This window comes from Convolutriloba macropyga, chromosome 1 (assembly GCF_964194025.1).
Source record: "Convolutriloba macropyga chromosome 1, txConMacr16.3, whole genome shotgun sequence".
In the NCBI taxonomy this organism is placed as follows: domain Eukaryota; kingdom Metazoa; phylum Xenacoelomorpha; order Acoela; family Convolutidae; genus Convolutriloba; species Convolutriloba macropyga.
Window position 1 is genome coordinate 16,984,727 of NC_134468.1, and position 27,648 is coordinate 17,012,374.

Genomic DNA, 27,648 nt, shown 5'->3' on the forward strand with positions numbered 1-27,648 from the left:
AACCAAATTGCGAGACTAGACGAGGACAATGTGAAAACTGAACCAGCAGTGGAGGAGACCATATCTCAATCAGAACTACAACCTCAGAACACAGATGTGGGACCTTCACATCAAGATGAAGCTTCTGCAGCCACATCATCTGCAGAGCATCAACAACCCGAAACCTCAGAGCCTTCACGAACATCAACCAGGAACAGAAAACAACCTGACAGATTTGGAGAACCTATAACCACAAACTTGCTTAAAAAAGGAGGGAGGATGTGATGGTTTCAATGAAACATCAAGAAACTTAGAAGTTTTATTAAAGTTTCAAAGAACGAAAGAAGAACTTACCTGACGAACTTTATTGCTGTGTCGATAAGTAATGGCTACAAAACTAAACTCAATTCTAATTTTGTTTTGGCGCTATCATTATCTTGTTGACCTATCAATCATATGTCAGAAGTAAATTCTCCCACCAACAGAAACCTGATTCTAACATCCACCGACCTCCAACTAATGAACTCGATTGTACCCAAGCCATATATGATTCTCATGAAATGTTGATGAAAATAGAATATCACCTCCGGGATTCGGAGTTAAGATCTATTCACATGCCAATCATGTAAAATATGTTTAGCTAATCTAAATTTTCTCTGTATATTTTCGCATAGATATCCACTATAAATACAAGCTAATTTTTGTATATTTTCAGTTCAGAATTTAATTTAAAATTCAACTTATTGATTTCTTTGACCCGTGTTATCGACCACGACAGAAACCATAATAAATTTGAAAATTTCACTGGACGCGCTGCTCTCAAACTGACAAACGAAATTGGACTAGATATGCCACTGTTTGTCATTGATTTGGCAAATTCTTATGGCCTGAAAAGTATCAACTGGCAAATTTGATTTTTAAAAAAAATAAAATCAGGTCTTTTGTTATGCTTCTCAAACATTAATGTTGCAATAAGTTTTCCATTCAGTTGGTCTTTGCCAATAAAATTGTCTTTTTTTTCCGGTTTGTAATAAAATTTTGTAGCTGCTTTGTTTGTTTTCAAGAATTGTACTTGTCCGATTTATTATTATTACCGCAATATATCAGCGCTCTCAAGCGTTATATTAGTAACTCCTCCATTCCTTGTGCGGATTTCTTCCGTTTGTCCCCCTCCCCCATATTGGGTGCATATTATTTACATCCCCCCTGACGTACCTGCTGTATTTAATTTTTTTGATTTACTGAGTACTGGGGAAAAAGTACTAAGGACACAAACGGAACAAAATCCCTTTTTCCTAGGCCGGGAATAAAAAGGACGAGAGAAAAAATAGAATGACTGTACTGACAAATTCCAACTGCAAAATCAAAATTTGAACCTGACTATTTCAACCTGACCTAAAAGTATACCCTGATTATAACATGACTCCTGTTCTGATTTAGAGATTTGATAAGTATATGAAGTTGTTTACTTGAGATTGTATAACTGACCAGCCGAAATGATCACTTATTTTTGCTTAAAATTGTGTTATTTATCCTGAAATAATTAAATTAATTATCCAGTTGATTAAATTATTTTTAACTAATTTGTGTCAGTTCTCTCTGGGAGTATGTTGGAACTGTCAATTTTCCAAACCAAACTTGTGTGAAAAATCAAGACAACGAGCAACTAAGATCAAAAGTTGCGATACTGAGCAAGTTGCTAAAAGTAGGTGCAAGTAAGCAAAGTTTAGGATTGTTGGCTGGCTTGATCAACAACTACTCAATGCATCTTTATGCCAGCCAACATCAAGCCAGCCAACAATCCTAACTTTTATTACTTGCACCTACTATTAACAACTTGCTCAGTATCGCAACTTTTGATGTGAGTTGCTCGTTGTCTTGATTTTTCTCACAAGTTTGGTTTGAAAAAATTGCTATTTCCAAACTGATCCCATTTGTCTTTGTTAGCCGACAAACTGTTTGTCGTTAGATTATTTCATACTCAGCCTGGAATGCCAAAAATGGGAGCGATAAATTACCATGATTATAGTGACGAACTCTTACTTCAAAAAACTTTCTACTTCAGCTAAAAGTATTACGACAGCTGTAAAGCTGGTAGTGAAATATCAGTGTTTATCAGAAGAGTGTCCCGACTCTGATTCATACTCTGGTCATCTCTAAATTTTTCTGATTGAGATCTTTCTTAAGTTTCTTAAGCTGGATACTACAAAGCCCCGATTATTTTCTGCAGCAAAAAAAAATCAAAATCGAGTTAGCTTCCTCAAATGAGTATCAGAGCCAATTGACATGACATGATCAACTGTGGGTTGTTGCAGATCAACTGTGGGTCTAATTAAATTTTATGGATTAATTGGCATAAAAATTTTCTAGAACCTTCTATCTTCAAGTTTTTCAAAGGATTCGCGGAAATTTGTCTTGGTTTTGATTATGCGTTTTATACTTGAATTTTGTACAGATATAAGAGATATAACCGAGAAACCCCTTTTTTGTTTCATGGTTACTTTTGTTATATGTTTTAGTTGCTTTTTCTTTTCCAAGACTTGAGTACACGATCTGTCAGAACTGGTTTTCTCGGTAAAATGCGAATTCTGTCGAAAGAGAATCACAACGCGTGACTACGTTGTACCTATTTAAAAGTGTGACTGCACTTTTTTCTTTTTGCAGTTTTTCTCTCACCTCTAACTAGTTGCTGTTCTCCGGTTATTAATCCCTAAAATAGTTCTTTTGCGTAGCTTTTTTCTGCCTCTCGGAAGTGTAATATTCCAAAACCGACGGAACTGAATTATCAAAAGTTTAGTATTTAAATCTGGCTTAAAATGTCGAAACTATTCTTTAAACATTTTAAATAATTATATGTAGAGTTTCAATCGTTTCGTTGAGGTAACTTCTTTTCAAGATTTATACAATCTAAGACTTTCCGAAACGAGTAGCTGTTGATCAAACAGGCCATAAATCTCAAATTATGCATGTTCGTGTCTACTTTCGGCATCAAATTCAACATCTTCATTCCAATTTGCGAATAAATTTGCGATCTCTGCTGCTGGTTGTCCTGATTCGTCACACATGTTTGATGACGAAAATGTTCCAACTCCAACTTAATCCCACGTTGTTTCAGTTTCCACAACAATAGCTGAACATTCGTTTTATCCACACTAGGTTCACGTGTTAGAATCCAATTTCGACTAACTTTTTTGGAGCCGAAAAGACGGCAGTAGTAAATGATGGCTACATTTTGGTCGTTGTACAGGATAAAATAGGTATTGTTTTTAGTTAGCGAGCCAAACTTTAGTCCCCCTCCAAATCCAGCTAAGAATGGGAGGACGGACGCCTTGACAAATTCCGAGAAGTGGTTTCTGTGAAAACTGCCAACGTACATCAATCGCAACACTAGAACAGAAAACCCTGTTTCGAAAAAACTTTGTACATGTGGGTATACTCAAAACTCTTATTAAAAGTACTCATGGACGCCACTAGGGTACCATTAGTATCCCACTAACGTCCCACTAGTGTGCAACTACCCGGGCCGAGGTGTCAACGCTAAAAAACGGGAAATTATGTAAGATTGGTGTTGAAAGCGTTGAATTTATGTAAGATCAACGCTTGAGCGTAGATCTTTCATAAATTCAACGCATTCAACGCCAACCTTACATATTTTGCGTTGAATTTAGCGTAGATCTTACATATTTTGCGTTGAACATAGCGTAGATCTTACATATTTTGCTTTGAATTTAGCGTAGATCTTACATAAATTGCGTTAAATTTAGCGTAGATCTTACCTAAATTCAACGCATTCAACGCCAATCTTACATATTTTGGGTTGTATTTAGCGTAGATCTTACATATTTTGCGATGAATCAAGCTCAGATCTCACATATTTTCAACGCATTCAACGCCAATCTTACACAATTTGCGTTGATTTTTGCGTAGATCTTACCTATTTTGCGTTGAATTAAGCGTCGATCTTACATATTTAGTGTTGAATTTAGCGTAGATCTTACATATTTTGCGTTGAACATGGCGTAGATCTTACATATTTTGCGTTGAATTTAGCGTAGATCTTACATAAATTGCGTTAAATTTAGCGTAGATTTTACCTAAATTCAACGCATTCAACGCCAATCTTACATATTTTGGGTTGTATTTAGCGTAGATCTTACATATTTTGTGATGAATCAAGCTCAGATCTCACATATTTTCAACGCATTCAACGCCAATCTTACATAATTTGCGTTGATTTTTGCGTAGATCTTACCTATTTTGCGTTGAATTAAGCGTCGATCTTACATATTTAGTGTTGAATTTAGCGTAGATCTTACATATTTTGCGTTGAATTTAACGTAGACCTTACATATTTTGCGTTGAATTTAGCGTTGACACTATATAATTTTGCTTTTTGATTTTTTGTGGGGGGGGGGATGGGGGGTGGTACGTGGGGGAGGGGGGAGAAGTGGGGGTATGTCTGGATGGGGGGCGCAGTCTAGGGGAGTACGTGCGGGAGGGGGTACGAGGGGGATGAGGTGGGGGGGTACGAGGTGAGGGGGGGGGGTACGTGTGGCGATGGGGGTTGGGGTACGTGTGGGGGTACGTGTGGTGAGGGGGGGGCAAATTTTCGCGATTTTTTTCAAAAAATCAGAAACCGGTTGCCTGCAAGAAAAACATGAAAGAGTTGAACAGACTAAAAATTAGAGCAAAAATTGAACAAAAATTGAATAAGATTTAAGCTGAATTCAACGCAAAAATTTGCAAGATCTACGCTTAGAAACGCCAAAATTAATTGAAACGTAATGTTACAGTCTTATTTGTAAAGAGTGCGGATCCTAATAAAAGTAAGGTTCTGTGGCACAGTGGTAGAAGAGGCGACAAGTAAGGAGCAGGTCAGTGGTTCCTGTCCCCTACCCAGAGTTTTCAGCGTTGAATTTTTTTGTAAAATCAACGCTAAATTCAACGCAAAACATGTAAGATCAACGCTAAATTCAACGCAAAATATGTAAGATCTACGCTAAATTCAACGCAAAATATGTAATATCTACGCTAAATTCAACGCAAATTATGTAAGATCTACGCTAAATTCAACGCATTCAACGCAAAATTATGTAGGAAACTTGCCATGATTTTTCCGACTTGTCAACGCTAGTAACCGCTGATCTTACTTAATTTTGGCAAAGTTCCGCGGCCCGGGTAGTATCCTACTAGTGTCCCGGAGAATTTACACTGTCGAAGTTTCTATGTCCACTATGAAATGGTACTGTAACACTGGTGAACTACCATTGCCTTTCAGTGGATTAGTTGTCAAAAAATGGTGGAGAGAAGTGGACACCAAACCCAAATTGTCAAAAGGACCGTTTTTGATATCCATGCTGTTAATGTAGAGCAACTAAAAGCTCTCAAGAATGCAGATCATGCAAAAATTTAGATAAGTTTTGCAAGATTCTTCAACGAACATATAAATTCGAACTAAAAAAACATAAATACAACCACTTCGATTTCATCTGCATCCAACTGATTTTCTGAAAACAACATGGATACTTCAGCCCACAACAAAATCTCAAATAATTTAACGCTTTTTAGCGTTTACACCTAGGCCTGGGGTCGAATAGCGGTGAATTATTTTTTTTCACCGCATTCACCGCATTCACCGCATTTCTTACATTAATTTGGCATAATAGTCTATGCGGTGAATTTTTGTAAGAAATGCGGTGAAAAGCGGTGAATTATTTTTCACCGCATTCACCGCAATCACCGCATTTCTTACGAAAATTCACCGCATTCACCGCATTTCTTACGAAAATTTACCTTAAAACCTCGACCCGGGAAGGAATTGCTTTCATTATCCAGCCGTACCACAATCAATTGTGAAAAGACCAACAAAATTCCAATTAGAGGGATTTCAATAAATTCGAGTTAAAATCTTTTGATTGATATAGTAAAACGTCTTCTTATAGGCACCTGAATTAAATATTGCCTATCAACAAGAAAAAAAATTCTTTTCATATAAGAAATTATTTTCAGGTATATGATATTTTCCCAAGTCAAGCTAAATTTTTGTTAATAGGCCACGCAATTTTGGTCACACATAAAATCTACATGGGACAAGAAAGGGCCTTGAATTCGACCTTTTATGTTTGGAAAATTTTGGTGCCGATAACCTGCTGGAGCTGTTCACACAATATTCGTTCGAACATGACAATCCAAGATTTAAAGATATAAAGAGAATTATTGTTTTTCAAAAGAGCAAGATCAGAGTTGTTCTTGTAAATAGCCCTAATACTTCATTGAAGGAAACAATGGGACATATTGTATGTAACTGTCATCACCTCCTCAGCCATGAGCGTAGTAGGGATTTTACTATAGAATTATTTGTTTTATTAGGGGTGAGTCAAAGTTGCTACCCGATAATCTCATCATGAACATATGCACTGCCTACGTTATGAAAATCAGCAAATAAACACCAGCAATGTGCTCATAAAATTTCTGAAGCAAAACCCGTAATATTATTTTTTTTATTTATGATCTGGCCGTGCTAGTACAAAAATCTAATAATCCATTTTCTTTGTTGACCAAGTATTGTTTTTGATAGGCAGATTTCTCAAAGTAGAATGAATTTTGAGTGAATGTTATCAAGATTTATCAAAAAATTTACACTATGGCTCGACTCCGGTGTCTAACAATTTACCCAATTAATTCTCTGAAAGCTTTCGAAGTTGAAAACCCCTCAGAAGCCTAATATGGCAAATACATGAAAATGGTCACGGGGAACTAGACTCAAAGACCAAATTCAAATTAGAAAGAGGGGTCAGACAAGGATGTGTCGTCGGTCCACAAATATTTAGTTTAATATTTGATAATGTCTGCAAAAGGAGTCTAGCCCAAAAAGATCATCTTGCGTATGCAGATGACTTAGTGATACTTGCAAAAAAGAGCAGCAAGCGCAGAGCAAAATGAATAAACTCAGCCTGGAGGTGGAGAAAGCCGGCATGGAAATTTCATTTCCAAAGACAGAAGTAATGACATTAAACATGGGAAAAGCATGTAATGTCATCCTCCAGGGCAAAAGAGTGAAAAATGTCACTGAGTTTAAGTATCTGGGTTCGATACTAAATGGCCAATCTGATATTGAGGCCGCTGTGAAGAGTAACTGCGCTAAAGCTAGAATAGCTATCGTAGAAATGAGACCTGCGCTAGTCCGCTCTACTCTCACAATGAGAATTAAATGTCGGCTAATTGAAATGTGTGTTAAGCCAGTACTATTGTATGGGCTGGAAACAGCCTTGACGCGAGAGAAGGACATCGACAAAATGGGCGCTGTTCTCAACAAAGCCCGTTGCATGGTCTTTAAGACACGCAGCAGGAAAACTTACACATCTGTAGTCCTTGCACTGAAATACCCTCTGAGAGATATCAAGATAGAACTCGCAGTAAGAAGAGCGAAGCTTTGGCTGAGTCTCAAGAAGCTGCAAGATGATAAGTTCTTAACGCGAAGGAGGAAGATGTACTCCAAAGATTGGATGCGTGCACTCAAATTTGATCTAGAGAGACTATGTGTAAGAGATATTGAAGAATGGATAAGAAATCCATCAAAAGTAGAGTATTCGTTGAACGTAAATACTCAAGTAAAATTAGTGGGCACGAGAGAACAAATTGCAGCATACGAGATTGGAAACTGTGCAAGGCACTTTGCAACAAAAAAAGAGATGCGTAGACATCTGAGAAACGACCACTCTGAGAGTGGCGAAAGATTGGATATGACTCCTTTCCAAGCAAATAAACCCACAAATGTGCCAATGGTATGTCCAGCTACGGGCTGCAAAATGACATACAAGCAAATCAGATGGTGGCATGACCACATGGAAAAGGCGCACCCTCAGTGTACAATAGTTGAAAGTGATAATGTCACTGAAGAATTAACAGCAGAACCACAGAGTACTGAACTGAGTGGGAACAATTGAGACAACAAGAAGATGAGGTGGAATTTCAGTGCCCGCTATGTCCTAGGACATATACGCTCATCAAAAGTGTTCAGAACCACTGCTCGACCAAACACAGATGGTCGTACACCAAGAACTGCCCGATTGGTGAAAAAGGGACTAGAGGCCCTATGGCCCGAAGTACCTCGAACCCGTATGGAGGGGCTCCACATTGAGGCTCCTAGCGGGAGTCTTCCTTCTCGATCTTTGCCAATCTGGAAGGTCTGGAGACTAATGACCGGCGGTTTTGTGTTGCTTGCGCACTTAAACCATGGGAGGGGGCACCCAAATAAAAATACAAAAATTTATTGACGCCAATTGAAGATGAAATTTGTCATCAATAAAAACAATTGATCTACGTTTATTGCATAAAATTTATAAAAGCGTACTATCAGGCATAAACTCATTTTGTTCAGTGGGAAAGTAGGTACTATTGAAAAAGCTTAAAATATACATTTTTTCAAGTTAAGTTTCTTGTTTGAAGTAGCATCGAGTTATTGAAGGAGGAGTGTATTTTTTGCTATAAGATTTATCTTAAAATGTGCACGTGTTTCTTCTTGTGAGGAAAATTTTACCTTTTTTCTCTCTAATTCTATATTCTATTCATGTAACTGTATTTCAACATGGGTTCAAAAATTTTTTGACTCGACATGAGGAAGAAAACACCAAGGTGTCATGGATCAAACAAACAAATTTGTTGTAAATTGGGAAGGAAGATCTTGCTTTACCACAGCTTTTTGGCTGTAACACAACGTTTTTTTAATGTTAGTCGTTTGATTTTCTATGCGCAATTGTGTTTGCGCGCCTGTGTGTGTGTGCGTGCGTGTGCGTGTGTGTTTGTGTGTGTGTGTTTGTGTTTGTGATTATTTGATAGATTGCTGTATGTTCATCATCTAGAGTTTTGAACTTGCGAATCTTTTTTTCTCGCAGATAAGAACTGCCATGTCTCTCTCTGGATGCTCTCAGATCAAAATTCCTAAATCAATTATTCCACATGGATGTGATTTAATTGAACAACAAAAATGACTAGTTGTTACCAGTTGTGAAAACAACCCCTCAGTTATCTGGTTCATTACATTTGAAATAATAATGAACAACCTGAGTGATTGATATTTTTTAATCTCAAAGTTCAAAAATCTTGTTCAAAATGACGAAAATTCTGATCAACTGGAATCTATCGATAATTGCAGCTGTTTAATCATTTGGAGTTTTCAGTAAATCCGAGCTAAAGTCTTTTGATTGGTATAGTAATACGTCTTCTTATAAGCAAACTCATTTAAATATTGCCAATCAACACGAAAAAGAATGTCTTATCACTAAAAATATTTTCTTGTATGTTTTTTCCAAATCAAGCTAAGTTTTTATTCATAGGCATAAAGACACGCATTAAGGCACGAATAAAGAGCGATTTCAGAAAGCGGCATTTTAGATTTGGAAAACCTGCTGTAGCAATTCACACAATATTTGTTAGAACGTTACAATTTAAGATTTGAAATGAATTATTATTTTTCAAAAGAGTAAGATCAGTAAGTTGACTTTTTCTATAGAATTAATTGTTTTATTAGGGATGAGTCAAAGTTGCTGCTTGATGTTCTGATAATGAACATACGCACTGCCTACGTTATGGAAATCGGCAATTAACCATCAGCAAAGTGCTCATAAAATTTCGGAAGCAAAACACGTAGTAATATTTTATTGATTTATGATCTGGCCGTGCTAGTACGAAATTCTAATATTCCACTAATGTTCTTGTTGAGCGATGTTTAGCGTGTCGGTTTGGATGGAATTAATTTCTGTTTTAATTGTCTGTTTGAGACCTGGAACCTAGAGGAAGAAGACTTGGAGTCACATTCTGATTTTTATGAGAATGAAAAATTTAGCGTATCAGAAATTGGTTGGAGCGGAATTCTTGAGTCCAATTGAGTCGAGCTAAAGTTATTGATGGCCTTTACGAGACTTTTGATGGCTTTTATTCAAGCATTTGACCATTCATTGTTTTCTGATAGGCACAATTCTCGATGTGTGTTTTGAGTACATTCTCAATGAGTGCATTTTGAGTGAATTATATCAAGTTTTTAAATGCATACTATCAGACATAAAGTCATTTTTTTTCAGTGAGAAAGTAGGTACTATTAAAAAAGCTTAAAATATACATTTTTTCAAGTTAAGGTTCTTGTTTGAAGTAGCATCGAGTTATTGAAGGAGGAGTGAATTTTTTGCTATAAGATTTATCTTAAAATGTGCACGTGTTTCTTCTTGTGAGGAAAATTTTACCTTTTTTCTCTCTAATTCTATATTCCATTCATGTAACTGTATTTCAACATGGGTTCAAAAATTTTTTGACTCGACATGAGGCAGAAAACACCAAGGTGTCATGGATCAAACAAACAAATTTTTTGTAAATTGGGAAGGAAGATCTTGCTTTACCACAGCTTTTTGACTTTACGACAATTGTTTTTGTCTTATTGGTTTGATTTTCTCTGTGGGATTGTGTGTGTGTGTTTGTGTTTGATATTAACTGCTATATGGCTATATGTTCATTTAGAGGCACAATATTAAGATTTTTTTTTGTTTTTTGGATGTGGATCTTTTATTCTCACAGGTAAGAACTGCCATGTATTTTTGAATGCTCTCAGCTCAGATTTAATAAAGCATGTATTCTACATAGATAAGATCTAACTGAATAACAAAAATGACTAATAGTCAAAAATTGTGGATACAACCCCTCAGTTATACGGTTCATTACATTTAAAACAATAATGAACAACCTGAGGGAATGCAATTTTTGTAACTTCAAAGATCAAAAATCTCGTTCAAAATGACAAATGTTCTGACCAATTGGAATCTATCAATAAATGGTTCTATTTAATCATTTGAATCTTCCATTTGAGGATGGACAGATAGCCGAGAGGTAAGGTGTGTGGTTCACACGCCGATGATAGAGAGTTCAATCCCCTGCCTTCGTGAAGCTGTATGTGTGAGGATGAGCTCTTACTTAACAATAGCTTCAAGTTGGCCATAGCCTGACCAATTTTGGCTGCGATAATGGTACCAAGTGAAAGTTTCAGACGCAACAAAAAAGTGAGTATACTTACCAAAAAAGAGCAGTTCTGCTCAAAAAAAGATCAGTCTAAAATGTAGGGAATAATAAGAGAAAGGACAGCTGAGAACAGGCCGCTGTGGCCTAATGCTGTTCGGCTGCGATTACGCAGGAACCACAATCATTATTATTATTATTATTAATCTTATTATTATCATTATTATTATTATTATTATTATTATTATTATTATTATTATTATTATTATTATTATTATTATTATTATTATTATTATTATTATTATTATTATTATTATTAATATTATTTACATTATTATTATTATTATTATTATTATTATTATTATTATTATCATTATTATTATTATTATTATTATTATTATTATTATTATTATTATTATTATTGTTATTATTATTATTATTATTATTATTATTATTATTATTATTATTATTATTATTATTATTGTTATTGTTATAATAACTCTTATTAATATTTTTATTATTAGTATTATTTACATTTTTATTATTATTATTATTATTTTTATTATTGTTATTAATATTATTATTATTATTATTAATATTAATATTATTATTATTGTTATTGTTATTGTTATAATAACTCTTATTGATATGTTTATTATTATTATTATTATTATTATTATTATTATTTATATTTTTATTATTATTATTATTATTATTATTATTATTATTATTATTATTATTATTATTGTTATTATTATTACTATTATTATTATTATTGTGGTGAGGACGTGCCTCCTTCCTAGTAACAAAGACTTTAAACGTATTATTATAAACACTGCTATTAACTCATTATTTCTATTATATCTATCTATCAACTCCTGTAAATACGAATTAAAAAGATGTAACACGGCCGGCCATACCAGCCACTTTAGTTGTTAGTTCCAAACGGAACCGAGAGAAAAGGCGCACACAGTGTCTAACGCGAGTATAAAGCAGCAGCATAAAAAAGTGTTTCAGCCTTTATCTTTTTGACCTTCAGGCCTCTGAGCTTACTTTAGAGAGAATAGATAAACCGATAAAAGCGCATCACCACATGGCGCAGTCAGCTAACCTGCAACGAACCCCTGTAGGAATACCATTCTACTGGGAAAGAGGTATCGACCCGCCAACAGATTGGCCCACATGGGCAGCGACTCTCAAAATAGCAATAATCGCTAAAGAGTCTTTAAACGTCGACACCCTACTCCTCTACAAACCAGAACCAAAAGACCTGTTCTACCCAGCGGAACCAACTTACGAACCCCCCGTTTAGAACGAAACCCAAGTTCAAAAGAGAGAGATAGACCAACGCAATGTAAAGAGAAAAGTAGACTGGGAGAACGAGTGCAAGGCAATAGAATTCAAAGGACCCCTTGTAGATGGCATCCCATGGGATGAAGCTGACGCAAAAGTCAAAAGCCTTATTTACTTGTGTATTGGAACGGAAGGACAACGCATATACCATCAACGTTTCCCCCACTCCAATATTAACACAATATCCGCATTCGAACTCTTTCATGAACTGTCACTATCCTTCACCCGCCCGAGGAACACAACATATGACCGATTCCTCCTATTCACTTGCAAACAACAAAAGAATGAGAAACTAGAAATATTCCACTGCAGGCTGAAAGCCCTAGGAGCTCAATGCCGGTTCGGCACCGCAGCAGACGATTTAATCAAGGATCTTTTCATAGCCTTCATGAACAACACGGAGATCCAAAGTGAACTCCTCACGGAGACAAGGACAACCGCCCAAGTGTTACAATACGCCCTGAATAAAGAAAGAGGCCAAGAAAATCAGCGGGCAATAGCAGGCAGATTAAGAGCAACAAACATCATGGACAACCAAATTGCTCATATTGGCCCTAACCAATATCCGCAACAACGACGCACACAGCCTCAAAATATACGTAACACAACAAATCAACAAAGACGCCCACAACAACAAAGAAACCAAGGACAACCCAATCCATGCCGACGATGCGGAGCCCCATTCTCACTCGAACACCTTCAGATCTGCCCCGCCAAAAAGGCTCAGTGCAACAATTGCAAACGAGTAGGCCATTTTGCAAAAGTCTGCCGTTCCACTAGACCCACTTGGAACATTAACCAACAGCAACCCGTACTAAACAACCCGCCAGCAAGACGTATACGGAACATTAGACAACAAGAATCGACATCATCGATCACAGGAGAACACAACACTACCATAGAGCAAGCCCAAGAAACCTTGGACCCCGAAAGTACATACTATATCCAAGAAATCATAGACAGCTGGAACCAAGTTAATCACGTGAAACCAATCGCTTTTATGAAGAGGAATCCCTCGGGAATCGACGCATCCCTAATAACGAGATCTGGATAAAAACAAGATCAAACAACATCGACATAGAGTGGATTGCCGACACAGGAAGCCCAAAAAGCTTCATAAACGAAGTAACAGCAAACACCATACTCCAGAAATGTAACAAAGCAATAAGACTCCCATACAACCAAGACCCAGAAAAAAAGATGCTTCAATCCTACTACTGGAATACTCCAACTGGACCTCACATCAGGCGATTGGACCTCAAGAGACAACAAAATCCTCATCGTTCAAACCCAAACAGTGAACCTACTTGGAAGGGATGTACTGTCCAAGCTCGGATTCTCATTAACACAGAAAAAAGGTAAACAAATAAATCACATTAGTACAGAACTTTCGTTCAAAAAAAAATATTGGAACAATTCCCCCACCTATGCACACGAATAGGAAAATCAAAGAACCATATAGCTAAATCAGATATTAAAGATAACATCGTCCCCACCCAACACAAAGGCAGACGCGTCCCACTTCACCTGACCGATAAAGTAGATAAAGAAATTAAACACCTATTGGACACGAACCAAATAATCAAGCTCGACAAATGTTCAGACGACGTATTCATCAGTCCAATCGTAATAACAGTAAAACACGACAAATCCATAAAGCTAGCGCTCGACTCCCAACTCCTAAACGATGCAATTAACAAAAACAAATACCAAATGCAATCCATACACAATCTAATGGACGCGGTAGCAAAATACTTATCCGACAGTAAACAAATCCTTAGGGAATTCTTTTTCAGCAAAATAGACCTAAAATACGCCTACAGCCAAATACCACTCCACCCCACCATTCAAAAACATTGTAACTTTAACATCCTCGGGGGTAAATCTACAGGCACATACAGATTCATAAACGGCTTCTATGGTCTATCAGACATGCCCGCGACTTTCCAAAAAACAATTGACAAAACTCTCGAAAACATACCAAACAAATTCAACTTCCTCGAAGATATCTTAATAATAACAAAAGGCACCATAGCAGACCATATATCAGACATTAAGCTAATACTTAAACGTTTAGACGAAGAAAATCTAGCAATTAAACTAGAGAAATGCGAATTCGCAAAACTAAATATAACATGGCTCGGATATAATATTACACAATCGGGCATTTCTCCTAACGACAAGAAAACAGACTCAATAAAAAGCCTAGAACCCCCAAAGACATTAAAACAACTAAGATCCCTAATGGGATCAATCCATCAACTGATAAAATTTATACTTAACCTGGCAAGCCTCCTCGACCCAATCAGACCACTACTAAAAAAAGAAAATATTATCAACAACAAGATAAAATGGTCAAACGAACACACAGATGCGCTAAACAACATAAAAAACAAAATATCCGAAATCACCGAACAAAAACACTTTGATAAAGAAAAGCCCACCCTGGTCAAATGCGACGCCAGCCATAAAGGCTTAGGCGCAACATTAGAGCAATGGGATCACAACGGATGGTTCCCTATAGCATACGCCAGCCGATTTTTAAACACAGCGGAACAAAAAAACAGTACCAACGAACTCGAACTCCTAGCGGTTGTATGGGCTACAGAACACTTTCGCTACTACCTTTGCGGCTCTGAATTCACAACCGTCACGGACCAGCAAGCTCTACTTTCCGCCCTAAAATCGAATCGAGGCAATAAGTCTAATTTCAGCCGCCTAACCAGATGGGTCGACCGCCTACTATCGTTCACATTCAAAATCAAACATATCCCCGGTACCCAAATGGGTTTCACCGACTACCTGAGCCGTCATCCCCATTCCCCCGCCTCTAAAATAAGTAAAGATGATGAACTTTTCAGAGTTAACCGCATAAATGAATTCAACTTTACTTTAAACGACGAATTTCGCCGCCATGCACTTTCGGCCAATAACAACGCAACTCAAAAATCATTCCAACCTGATGACGCAATTAACCACGCTCAAAACTCACGCACTAAACAAAGCGCATTTTGCCTTAATTCTAACAGCATTCACTTACCTCTTACACACTCAATTTCTAATTCAAATCGCTCAAGTGAAACAATTCCAACTTTAAGCCAAATCCATTCTCCAAAAATTAATTCTCCTAGTTTATATACCATCAGAAAAAACATTCAAACAAACAAACGATACATAAACGCAATCACCAGACAAAACCCCAACCGGAATACATCAGATATAACAATCCAAAGAAGACACAGAGCTCCAAACAAAAACAAAATGGACACAACAGACATGAATTCAAAAAGCACACAAACAGATAATCAAGAAGCCTTCAACATCGGAAGAGGAAGAGCGCCAATCCTAGAAGAGAAGCACCAAACACTGTTCCAATTCACCAAACAGCCGACCTCAGAATACCGCCACAAGCTACGACAAGTATTGGGAGAAGCTTTCCTAGCAGAAACAACCGCAAAAGACAAAAACTTACTAAACATAATACGAATCGTGGAGAAGCAAGACTGGGACGAGCTCAAACAAGTGAGCAAGTACTACTACAACATCAGACGCGACTTAGTAATCTCCCCTTCTAGATGCCTCTTGTACGACGGAAAACTTGTAATCCCGTACCAGCTAAAAAACACCATCATCAACACAGTACATAGGACCCACCCGGGACAAGTAGGAATGATCAGACTTGCCAACTTAATCTGTTTCCCCCACATCCACCGCACAATCAAACTCCGTGCGGAGAATTTCAAACAATGTACAGACCAAGGTAAAAACCTTAAACCCATAATCCCAAAATCTGATTTAGGTAAACTCCCCAAACTACTCGAACTCAACCAAGAAATACAATTAGACTTCGCAGGACCAATACCAAATGAGTCTAACAATGAAACATACATACTAGTAGCAATCGATCGCTTCTCCCGCTACCCATCAGCCGTAGTTCACCCCAATTGCGACGCGTCAACCGCTATAGATTTCTTACAAAAATATTGCGAATTTCACGGCATCCCACGCAGTATACGCTGCGACCAAGCGCTAGCATTTAAGTCTAAATCATTCGACGTCTACTGTAAGAATAAAAACATCAAACTAATATTCTCCCCGACCCACGAACATAGAGCCACAGGCATGGTTGAAAGATTAATACAAACTCTGAAACGCAGACTGGCCTCGATGATATCAGACCCAATATGGTCTAACACAACCATAGCAGAAAAAATATCGGCTGTAATCGAATCGATTAAACTAATACCCAATCGGGTCACAAAAATAACACCATTCGAAGCGCATTTCGGTCGTCCCCCAAACACCGAAATATCTAACTTAGTAACTAAACCAAACAAAAATAATCTAACATACAACAAAATTAAATCTTTTTATCTAGACAAGAAGTTACTCCAACACGCCGCACTGACGCCGAGCGACATCTGGGACCACGATGCCAATAGCCAAGCGAATTTAAACATTCAATACCAAGAGAGACAAGAACCCTCTGGAGCCGAATCTGGGTCAGAGACGGGATCAGACAACACCCCACTGGGGAATCTTGCACAAAGAGGTACGATCATACCTTCTAAATTTACATTCCAACTGGGTGACGAAACAACAACCATTGATCAAACTAGAAAAAACCTAGCTCGTAAAACGATTAGAAGACGAGTACCAGAACCCCGGGGTACACTTAAACCACTTTGGTCAATAATCCCCGACGGTACAATTACGAACTACACCCCCCACACTATAACCATAGACAGTCATAATAGGAAAAATACAGTAATAAGAAATAGTGATATAGCAATATCAAAGGAAACAGCCAACATAACACATAAAACAAACATAGTAGAAAAACCAGAAGAACCCAAATTACGACTAATTAACTTCGTTGCCTGTAAAACGGTAGGAGAGTATAACCGAAACAAAAAGAAAATTGAAAAATTCTGTTTAGAGGAAAAACGTAAACGGAAGGCAGACGAAATGACGAAGGATCCCGGACACAAATACCCGGCACCTACATCAACAGTGCAAATGTCTACCATGCCCGGACCATCACGAGCCCCCACAGCACAGTCAACACCAATAGACAACCCCGGACCCTCTCGGGCCCCATCCAAGCACACGATTTCACCCATCAAACAACTGCCAAAGAAATTGCTACCCCGGACTCCAAAGAAAACTGCAACAAAGAACAGCTCCAGAAAGCAACCAAAACAAACCAAGCAAGCCACAGCACAAAAGAAGTTGACTAAAGCGAAACTAGCCGCCCTAAGGCAGTCCCAAGTATTCGCAACTAAGCAACGAACAAATTTGAATCTCAGCCAAATCAAGAGCCCCAAAGTGAGGAAATTCAAAGTAAAAGCAAAAGCACCCTACAAAAAAGACCACATTATCGTAACTTCGTCGTTTCCCACGGAATTCATGAACTCGCCCACTACTCAAAGTAACCCCACCATCATCACCATAAGCAAGAGCCCAAATAGCCCTAATCCCAGAAAATGTTCAGCAGACCAGGTACGAAAGCTACACGTGGAAAACATGTTAACCAATTTGCCCATAACACCAACCAACGACGAGCCCGAAATCGTTGACCTGATCGAATCCTCCGACAACCCAACCCGCCCGGAAATATCGATCCAGCCACCCTCAACTGACTTCGGTCAGTCCTGCATTATATTGTCTTCCGACTCTCAGGATTCGGTAATGAGCTTTCATACAGTAGCACCCTCAATCGTACACCCAGAACAAGAACCAAAGGCCCAACCGGACCAAGAGAGCAGCATGGAACACGAGTTAGACAACAAAGAATAAAATTACAAGTTTAACACCCGAATTTTATTTCCCCGGGGGGAATGTGGCGAGGACGTGCCTCCACTCTAGTAACAAAGACTTTAAACGTATTATTATAAACACTGCTATTAACTCATTTTGTCTATTATATCTATCTATCAACTTCTGTAAATACGTAAATAAAAAGATGTAACACGGCCGGCCATATCAGCCACTTTAGTTGTTAGTTCCAAACGGAACCGAGAGAAAAGGCGCACACAGCGTCTAACGCGAGTATAAAGCAGCAGCATAAAAAAGTGTTTCAGCCTTTATCTTTTTGACCTTCAGGCCTCTGAGTTTACTTTAGAGAGAATAGATAAACCGATAAAAGCGCATCACCACAATTATCATTATTTTTAATATTATTATTATTATTATTATTATTATTATTATTATTATTACTATTATTATTTTTATTATTTTATTATCAGTATTATTATCGTTATTAATATTATTATTATTTATATTGTGATACTCCATGTGGAGTCGTAACCAAGTATTTCAAGTATTATGTATAAACACTTTAAACTTCATATGTTATATAATAACCTCCTGTAAATAAGTTCACTTTGAGTTATGTAAACGCTATAGTTCTGGTTGACTAGACCGGTACTTAGCTGGTTCGTCTGACAAGAGCTGCAAACTTGCAGACGTAAAATAAGCAAGCTGAAAAACAGTTAGTGAAACGTGGCCTTAATTCAACTTTAAACGTTGTTCTTTTATCCGCCAAAATTGAACTGTCATATAGAGTGAGACCTACTCTCACCCCCGAGCGAAGCCCGAGACTTAGAGCAGAACGTCCGGCTATAGTCCAATCGGACCAACCCACAACAGACAATAGTCGCATCCATACTAGACCCACTACACTCCACACGGAGAATCAAAAGGTTCTTCATCACATGGAGCAGTCAAGCAGATCTCCAATTGGAGTTAACTTATTCTGGGAAAGGGGAGCAAACCCACCAGTTGAATGGCAACCGTGGTTAGCCACATTCAAGATGGCCGTAATGGCCCAACACAATATAGAAGTTGAAAAGCTCCTACAGCTAAAGCCAGCGCGGACAGAATTATTTTATCCAACGATGCCAACATTAGAGGAAGAACTTGATAATGAAACCCGTGAAGAATCCAGACAAAGAGAACAGCGTAACGAGAAAAGACGTGTGGACTGGGAAAAAGAATGCAAAATAATAGAGACAAAAGGTCCAACCGTCGACAGAATCCCCTGGGACGAAGCGGACATGAAAGTCAAGAGCTTAATTTACTTGTCCCTTGGAGCAGAGGCCTGTCGTACATTTCACCAGAGAAACCCACACACAAGAATTGACAGATGCACGACAAACGAACTAGTGCATGAATTGACACTTACATTTACAAGACCCAGAAACACTACATTCGACAGGTTTCAACTTTTCAAAGCACAACAACAACCAAATGAAAGTCTAGAGACTTTCTACAGTAGACTAAGAGAAGCAGGCTCACACTGCAGATTTGAACACTTAGAAGAAGATATCATAAAAGACCTGTTCATAAGCAACATGAACAACACCGCGATCCAGATGGACTTATTGTCAGAAGTGAGAACCCCGCAACAGGTATTAAATTATGCAATAAACCGAGAACGTGGACAGGCCAACCAGCAAGAAATACTTAGAGCAAACAGCACCTCCACATGGAACCAAGTCACGTATATAAGACAAAATAGAAGACCGCAAGCTATACTTTCTACACCCCAATCCGGAAAAATTGTGCCATGCTGGAAATGCGGTAATCCATTCACCCCCAATCACCTACAAAACTGCCCGGCCAGAAACACAACATGCAAAATCTGCAAAAAACAAGGACACTTCTCGTCCATGTGCAAAGCGCCTATGCCGGAAAGAAGAAGACCACCACTACAAAGCACGTCAAGCCCACAATCAAGATATCAAAACACCTACACACCCCGCTCCGGAAACAACCAAACCAGGAGAGTACGACATATAAAAGACAACACCGATCAAACGGAGACACAAAACTATGAAGGTGAGCCAGATGAACTTGACGATGAAGACGCGGAAGCCGCTCTGTATATAAAAGAGCTCACAGAAGACTGGGCTAACGTGAACCTGATAAGACCAACAAAGTTCCACGCGGAGAAGAACTCAGTCATAAACAACGAGGGCACAGGAGAATTCTGGGTAGCAACGACAACCAACAACAAACGCATTGTATGGTTGGCTGACACAGGCTCCCCTAGAACGTTTATGAACAAAGAAACAGCGAACGAACTACTTCTCCACATTTCAAAAGCCAGAATTGTTCCCTACATAGAACAAGAAAAATTTAAATGCTTCAACAATAAACAAATCAAAATCAAAGGAGTACTCCAGTTGGATCTCAAATCAGGATCTTGGAACGCGCCGGACTGTCAAATCCTACTGGTCGAAAACAAAACGAACAACATAATGGGTAGAGACATCTTACGAAAACTCGGAATAACCCTCACGGCCAGCAAAAATACAGGTAAGAAAGTACTCCAGATCTCCGCCACAACAATAGAATCAAATATAATAAAATGGATACTTAAAAAATACCCCAAACTATGTACACGATTAGGAAAATCAAAGAACCACATTGCAAAACCAACCATGAAAGAAAAATTTAAACCTATACAGCAAAAAGCACGCAGAGTACCCCTCCATCTCCTTGATGAAGTAGAGGCCGAACTTGAAAAACTAATACAGGATAAACAAATAATCAGACTAGACAAATGCTCGGACGAACATTTCATAAGTCCGGTAGTAATAACAGTGAAACACGAAAAAAGCGTAAAAATCGCATTAGACTCAAAGAAGTTCAACGATGCAATACATAAAAACAAATATCAAATGCAAAGCATCGATCACCTAATAGACGAAGTAGCAAATTACATCTCCGAAAGGAAACAAAACCCAGGTCAATTCTACTTCAGCAAAATCGATCTGAAATATGCGTATAGCCAAATCCCACTTGACCCAAACATCCAAAAACATTGCAACTTCAGTCTCCTAGGGGGGAAAGCAACAGGAACCTACCGGTTCATAAACGGCTTTTACGGCCTAACAGACATGCCCGCAACATTCCAAAAAACGATCGACAAAACACTGGAGGGCATACATTCGAAATTTGCATTTTTGGACGATATACTGATCATCACTAAAGGCTCCCTAAATAATCATGAGAACGAAATAGACAAAGTTCTTAACCTCCTAGACAAGGAAAACCTTGCAATAAAGCTACAAAAATGCGAATTCGCAAAGACAAACTTAGTTTGGCTGGGATTCAAAATACATCCAAATGGAATAATCCCAACTAACAAAAAATGCGAATCAATAGTTAAATTAGATACACCGAAAACACTCAAGCAACTACGCTCGTTCATGGGGTGCATACATCACCTCATTAAGTTCACACCAAACCTCGCAGCCCTCAGTGAGCCGCTCCGTCCATTACTCTCAAAAAGCAACTTAAAATTGCAAAATAAATTGGACTGGAAAACGCTCCATACGGAGGCATTCAATAAAATAAAAGAAGCAATAAAATCAATAACAGAAAACAGACTATTCAACGTTAAATGCCCAACCAGAGTCAGATGTGACGCAAGTAAAAAAGGCCTTGGGGCATACTTAGAACAATTCGTAAACTCAACATGGTACCCAATCGCATACGCGAGCAGGTTTCTAAACAATTTGGAACAACGATATAGCACTAACGAACTAGAATTACTAGCAGTCGTCTGGGCTCTAGAACATTTCAAATATTACCTCTACGGCTCACAGTTCACACTTCAAACGGACCACCAAGCATTGTTAAGCGCACTAAAAGAAAACAGAGGCAACAAAACATATCAAAGTCGCCTTACAAGATGGGTAGATAGATTACTACCTTTCCATTTTTCAGTAGAACATATACCAGGAAAAAATATGGGATTTGCGGATTATCTAAGCAGAAACCCATCATCCGACGCACCTTCCCCCTCAGACAGAGACAAAAACTTTGTCATTAACACTATCGAAGAAATAAAACACGCGTTACTGCGAGCGAATATTGCTCCAAATGGAGCGACCAATAAGAATACAGAACAAAAACAATCATATGACGTCACAAGTACTAAACACGCACACTCAAATAAAACAACCGCTTTTTGCCAATTACCTCACATAAAACAGTCGCTATCTCCTTTACGCAAATTAAATTACAACGCTCAAATTAAACACACAAAAAGTATTCAAAACCTAGTAGCAATTACAACACGTGCTAACCCCACAAAAGAAACATTTAAAGTCCCCATTCAAAGAAGATTCAGAGCCCCCAACAAAAGCAAAATCCATATGGAGCAACATCCACCTAATCTAATCTCCGTGTCCACTCAAACAGACTCTACATCAAATAAAGGTAGAGGTTTAGACCCCCTAGACCCGACAAGACATGAAGCCCTATTCACTGTTTACGACCAAACCCCCACCCCACTTTATCGGGAAAATCTTAATCGCGTATTCAACGAAGAATTTATCGCTCAAGCCTCAAAAAAAGAATTAAGCCCCATTATTGAATTCGTAAAAAACTCCGAATGGGAAAAACTTAAGCAATTAATTCTACTTATTATCGTATCCGAAGAGACCTTTCGGTGTCCCCTTCTGGATGTTTAATTTATGACAACAAACTTGTAATCCCCATCAAGCTGAATGGGATGGTACTTGAAACAATCCACAACAAACACCCGGGACAAGCTGGTATGCTTGCCCTAGCCCAACTTATTTGGTATCCGCATATCCATTCAGACATTGTTGCCCAAGCCCAAGCATGCCGCCACTGCACCGAAAAAGGTAAAAACCTATAACCATTAATCCCCAAAACACAAGTGGGAAACTTACCACCACTCTCCGAACCTAACGAAGAAGTCCAAATGGACTTCGCGGGCCCAATACCTTTTAAGGACAACGCCCTCTCCAATTACATATTAGTAACAGTAGATAGGTTATCTAGATACCCGCACGCAGAAGTTTTCAATAACTGTGATTCAAAAACCGCAATTGAGTATCTCGATAGCTACTGCAAAGTACATGGAATCCCTAGGTCAATACGGTGTGATCAAGCACAAGCTTTCAAAGCCCGAGAATTCGAAATATACTGCAAAAATAAAAATATTAAACTAATTCTCGCTCCAGCTGGAGACCACAGGGGAACCGGAATGGTAGAAAGGCTAATACAAACAATAAAGCGTAGGCTCGCGGTTTTAGACATCGATTCCAAATGGACACAAACAACATTAAGCCAGAGAGTAGCAAATATAATTGAAAACATCAGACTAATCCCTAACGCCACCACCAAAACAAGCCCATTTGAGGCACACTTCGGACGCAAACCTAACACAGAAATTTCTAACATAGTCACCAAACCGTCACACAAAAACTTAACATACAAAAAATTACGTTCGAATTGTTTAGACAAGAAAATCCTGAATTATGACGTACTCACCAACGAAGAGATGTGGCGCTACGACGGACTATCGGAAGACAATCTGGACATAGCTTACAAGGAACCAGAAAACCCAACCCCCATCAGCATTGACAGCGACGAGTCCGACAACATGCCACTCCGCCCTCGCTCCCCACGTAAGATAACACCATATGAAACTCACTTCACCATAGGTGACAAAACAACAAAACTAGTAGCAAACAAACGCAATGTAGCAAAGAAAACAATCACACGAAAAACAAAAGAACCAAGACCAACACTCGCACCGCAATGGAACATAATTCCAGATGGAACAATAACAAATTACACACCACACACAATCACAGTTGACACGCCCTTAAGAAAAAACACAGTAATTAGAAAAAGTGACATTGCTATCGCAACAGAAACTAAACCACGACTAATACACATGGTAGCTTGCAAAACTGTAGGTGAATATAAACGCAACCAAGAAAAAATAAGAAAATTCTGTTTAGAAGAAGCACGCAACAACACATCAAGGAACCAACAACAGAACCAAGGACCATCAGCCGAATTCATCTGGACCAAGGAAAAAGTCAAGAAATTGGCGCAGACCAACCAACAACAACAACAAAGAACACCAAAAAGAAAAGCAGCAACGAAGCCAGCACCTCCACGCACGCCCAAAACAAACAAAAGAAAATTATCCGCATCGAAATCACCAGCACAAGCCACATTCAACATGAGAGCACAACAAGCAGCACTAAACTACGAATCAGAGTCACCGAAGAAAAAACATCCGTTGAGTAACAAAGTAGTACAATTTACCGACAACACAAACGACAACCCAGAAACGGTAATCTACAACATACAACAGGATGCAGACGTACATACACCATTCCGAATAGTAACATCATCAAATCCCAGCGTTTTCTCTCACCCTGCCTTCACAAACAGCCAAGATCGTCAATTTATATCATCGGAAACAACAGTGAACGAGAGCACAACAGTGAAAGAACAACTCAAACCACCATCGGTGATCTTCCTCGATTCTCCTAATGGAGATCCAGAAGGAACAAATAACAACCACAACCAGTTACCCCATTCGACAAATGAACTCGAAAACAAGGAGAACCAGGCAATCTCAACATCGTGCGATCCTCCAAGTGGAACGTCAAGTGTTTATGCTACTCCCCCCATGTCACCCTACAAAAGAGAGATATCAGACAGTTGAACTTCTGATATGTAAACTTAGAAACTCACAAACGAACTGCTAAAAATAGCACCTCGTTTGCCCCAGCGGGGGGTATGTGATACTCCATGTGGAGTCGTAACCAAGTATTTCAAGTATTATGTATAAACACTTTAAACTTCATATGTTATATAATAACCTCCTGTAAATAAGTTCACTTTGAGTTATGTAAACGCTATAGTTCTGGTTGACTAGACCGGTACTTAGCTGGTTCGTCTGACAAGAGCTGCAAACTTGCAGACGTAAAATAAGCAAGCTGAAAAACAGTTAGTGAAACGTGGCCTTAATTCAACTTTAAACGTTGTTCTTTTATCCGACAAAATTGAACTGTCATATAGAGTGAGACCTACTTTCACCCCCGAGCGAAGCCCGAGACTTAGAGCAGAACGTCCGGCTATAGTCCAATCGGACCAACCCACAACAGACAATAGTCGCATCCATACTAGACTCACTACACTCCACACGGAGAATCAAAAGGTTCTTCATCACATATATTATTATTATTATTATTATTATTATTATTATTATTATTATTATTGTTATTATTATTATCATTATTATTATTATTATTATTATTATTATTATTATTATTATTATTATTATTATTATTATTATGATTATTATTACTATTATAAATATTAATATTATTATTATTTTTATTATTATTATTATTATTATTATTATTACTATTATTAATATTATTATTGTTATTATTATTATATAACTATTATTAAAATTTTTATTCTCATTATTAATATTAATATTATTTTTTTTATTATTATGATTATTAAGCTTGTTTTCAAACTGAACAGAAAAGAAAAGCCGGGTTGATTAAACTTCTTTATATGTGTTTCATGGAACGTAACATTATATATATATATATATATATATATATATATATATATAATATATATATATATATATATATATATATATATATATATATATATATACTAAACAAACAAGTATCATACAAAAAATTTAATTTTACGTGACAAACAAAACAAAAGGCAGTTTGCAGTTTTCAGAAACCGTCCCTTTGAATGAAAGTTTGAAATTCCATACTTCATTTTTGAGATGCTTTGTTTTTCATAATCCGATCTATGACTACAAAATTTTCATACATATGAAGAAATGTAACATTTGTCCAAAATTATTCCATAACTTTGCGGAAATAAATAAAAGGAAAACAGCCATTGAGTTGATAATCTAGCAACAGAAAAACTAGTTATATTGGCACTGTAAATGAAGTTTTTTTTACCGTGCTATATCTGTTTTCTATAATTTATTTTTAATACTCCAATACTATCGGTCTGAAACCTCGAAAGAAAAAAGAAGAAAGAAATTCCACAAATATCGCTCTGAAAAATCTCGAAAGATTTTTAGAATGGCTTGAGAAATTTTTTCGACAAATTTTTGCCGTTTCATAATTATGTTCTTTGTTCTGTCCTGTTTTCTTGGTTTCTTGTCTTATTTTGTTCATTTTGAACAATTATACCTGCACGGTTTTTGGCCGTGCTACAGTGCTCTTATAATATTTTATCATCTCCACCACTGCCGGTGTCAAGTCCGTAATAAAAAAGAGGAGGAAAACCACATAAAACAATACTGAAAGATCTCCAGAACTAAATTTTAACTGCACTGAAGAAATTCTTATGGTACATTAAAACTCATAAGACGAGCCCTATATGGTACTTTACGTACCATGAAACGGGTCATTTACGGTACCTTAGTAACCATAGAACGTACCATAAATGTTTCCATAAAAAACCGATTTCGCCTTAAAGAAAAATAAATTTGATGGAAACTTATTTATCATAAAACGAACCATATATGGAAACTTACGAACCATATCAAAACCATGAAACGAAAAAATATGCTTTTTTGAACCCTTTTTATGAACCATATATAGTTCATAATGGTTCATTTTTATGACCCATTATGAACCATTGTTCTGAAAACGCAGCGTGCTTAAAAAAATTTTGGGGTATTCTGTTTTTGAAACTTGTTATCAATATTTTGTTATTGTTTTTCGATGTGCCGAATTACCAATGGATCGAAACGAGGCCTTCAAATTCAGTACAACGAGTATAATAGTCATTTATGTAATGATCATTTATAAACTTATTTTACTTAAAAGCTGTTACCTGATTGGCTGTCAGTGTAAAACTTGAACTGCCCACCAGATGAAAAGGTGCAGTCAGTTGAATCGAGTTCAGACTGTATTCTACTCTCGTACCAATAACCATCCAGACTCCAATGGTCATAGAATGTCGACACCAAATTAGGACAGCTATAAGAAAATTGCCACACTTTTGCAAAATACGAATGGAAAACAAGAAAAGCTAAAAGACACGATTTAAATGTCACAGACATGAAGAAAAGTTTTCGAAAGAGCACAGAAAATAAACTAAGTCACGTCAGTTTCCTTTATAAAAAATGTTTGCTAGTTTGCAACAATAGAATACTATGTTTTATATTGACATTCATTGAACTTGATTTATTTGCTGAAACTTTCGGGTTCAACCTCAAATGTAGCTTGAATAAACTAATTTTCAAAATGATCACCCGATTGAAACTGCCATAGAACTTTTGAAATCATTTTGTACATATATCTATGAATGGACAACCCCTGTAGAGCATACTAAATAATATTAAGGTAAATTTACCATTAAAATGTTAAAGTACACCGTTGTTAAGGTAAATTCGAGACAACTTTTACCTTAACTTTACTTTAACTTGAGTTAAAGCTAAAATATCCCTTAACTTTGTAAAGGTAAAGTTAC

The 27,648-nt window shown here is 37.5% G+C and overlaps 1 protein-coding gene across 1 annotated transcript; it reads right to left on the reverse strand.

The window, feature by feature from the left end:
* Window positions 1-2,763: 2,763 nt before the first annotated feature.
* Window positions 2,764-27,334, reverse strand: LOC142346086 (uncharacterized). Its single transcript, XM_075398591.1, has 2 exons — window positions 27,010-27,334; window positions 2,764-3,366 (listed from the first exon to the last, which is right to left on the reverse strand). The coding sequence occupies exons 1-2, from the start codon at window positions 27,236-27,238 to the stop codon at window positions 2,843-2,845; spliced, it is 753 nt and encodes a 250-aa protein (XP_075254706.1). The 5' UTR covers window positions 27,239-27,334; the 3' UTR covers window positions 2,764-2,842.
* Window positions 27,335-27,648: the final 314 nt, after the last annotated feature.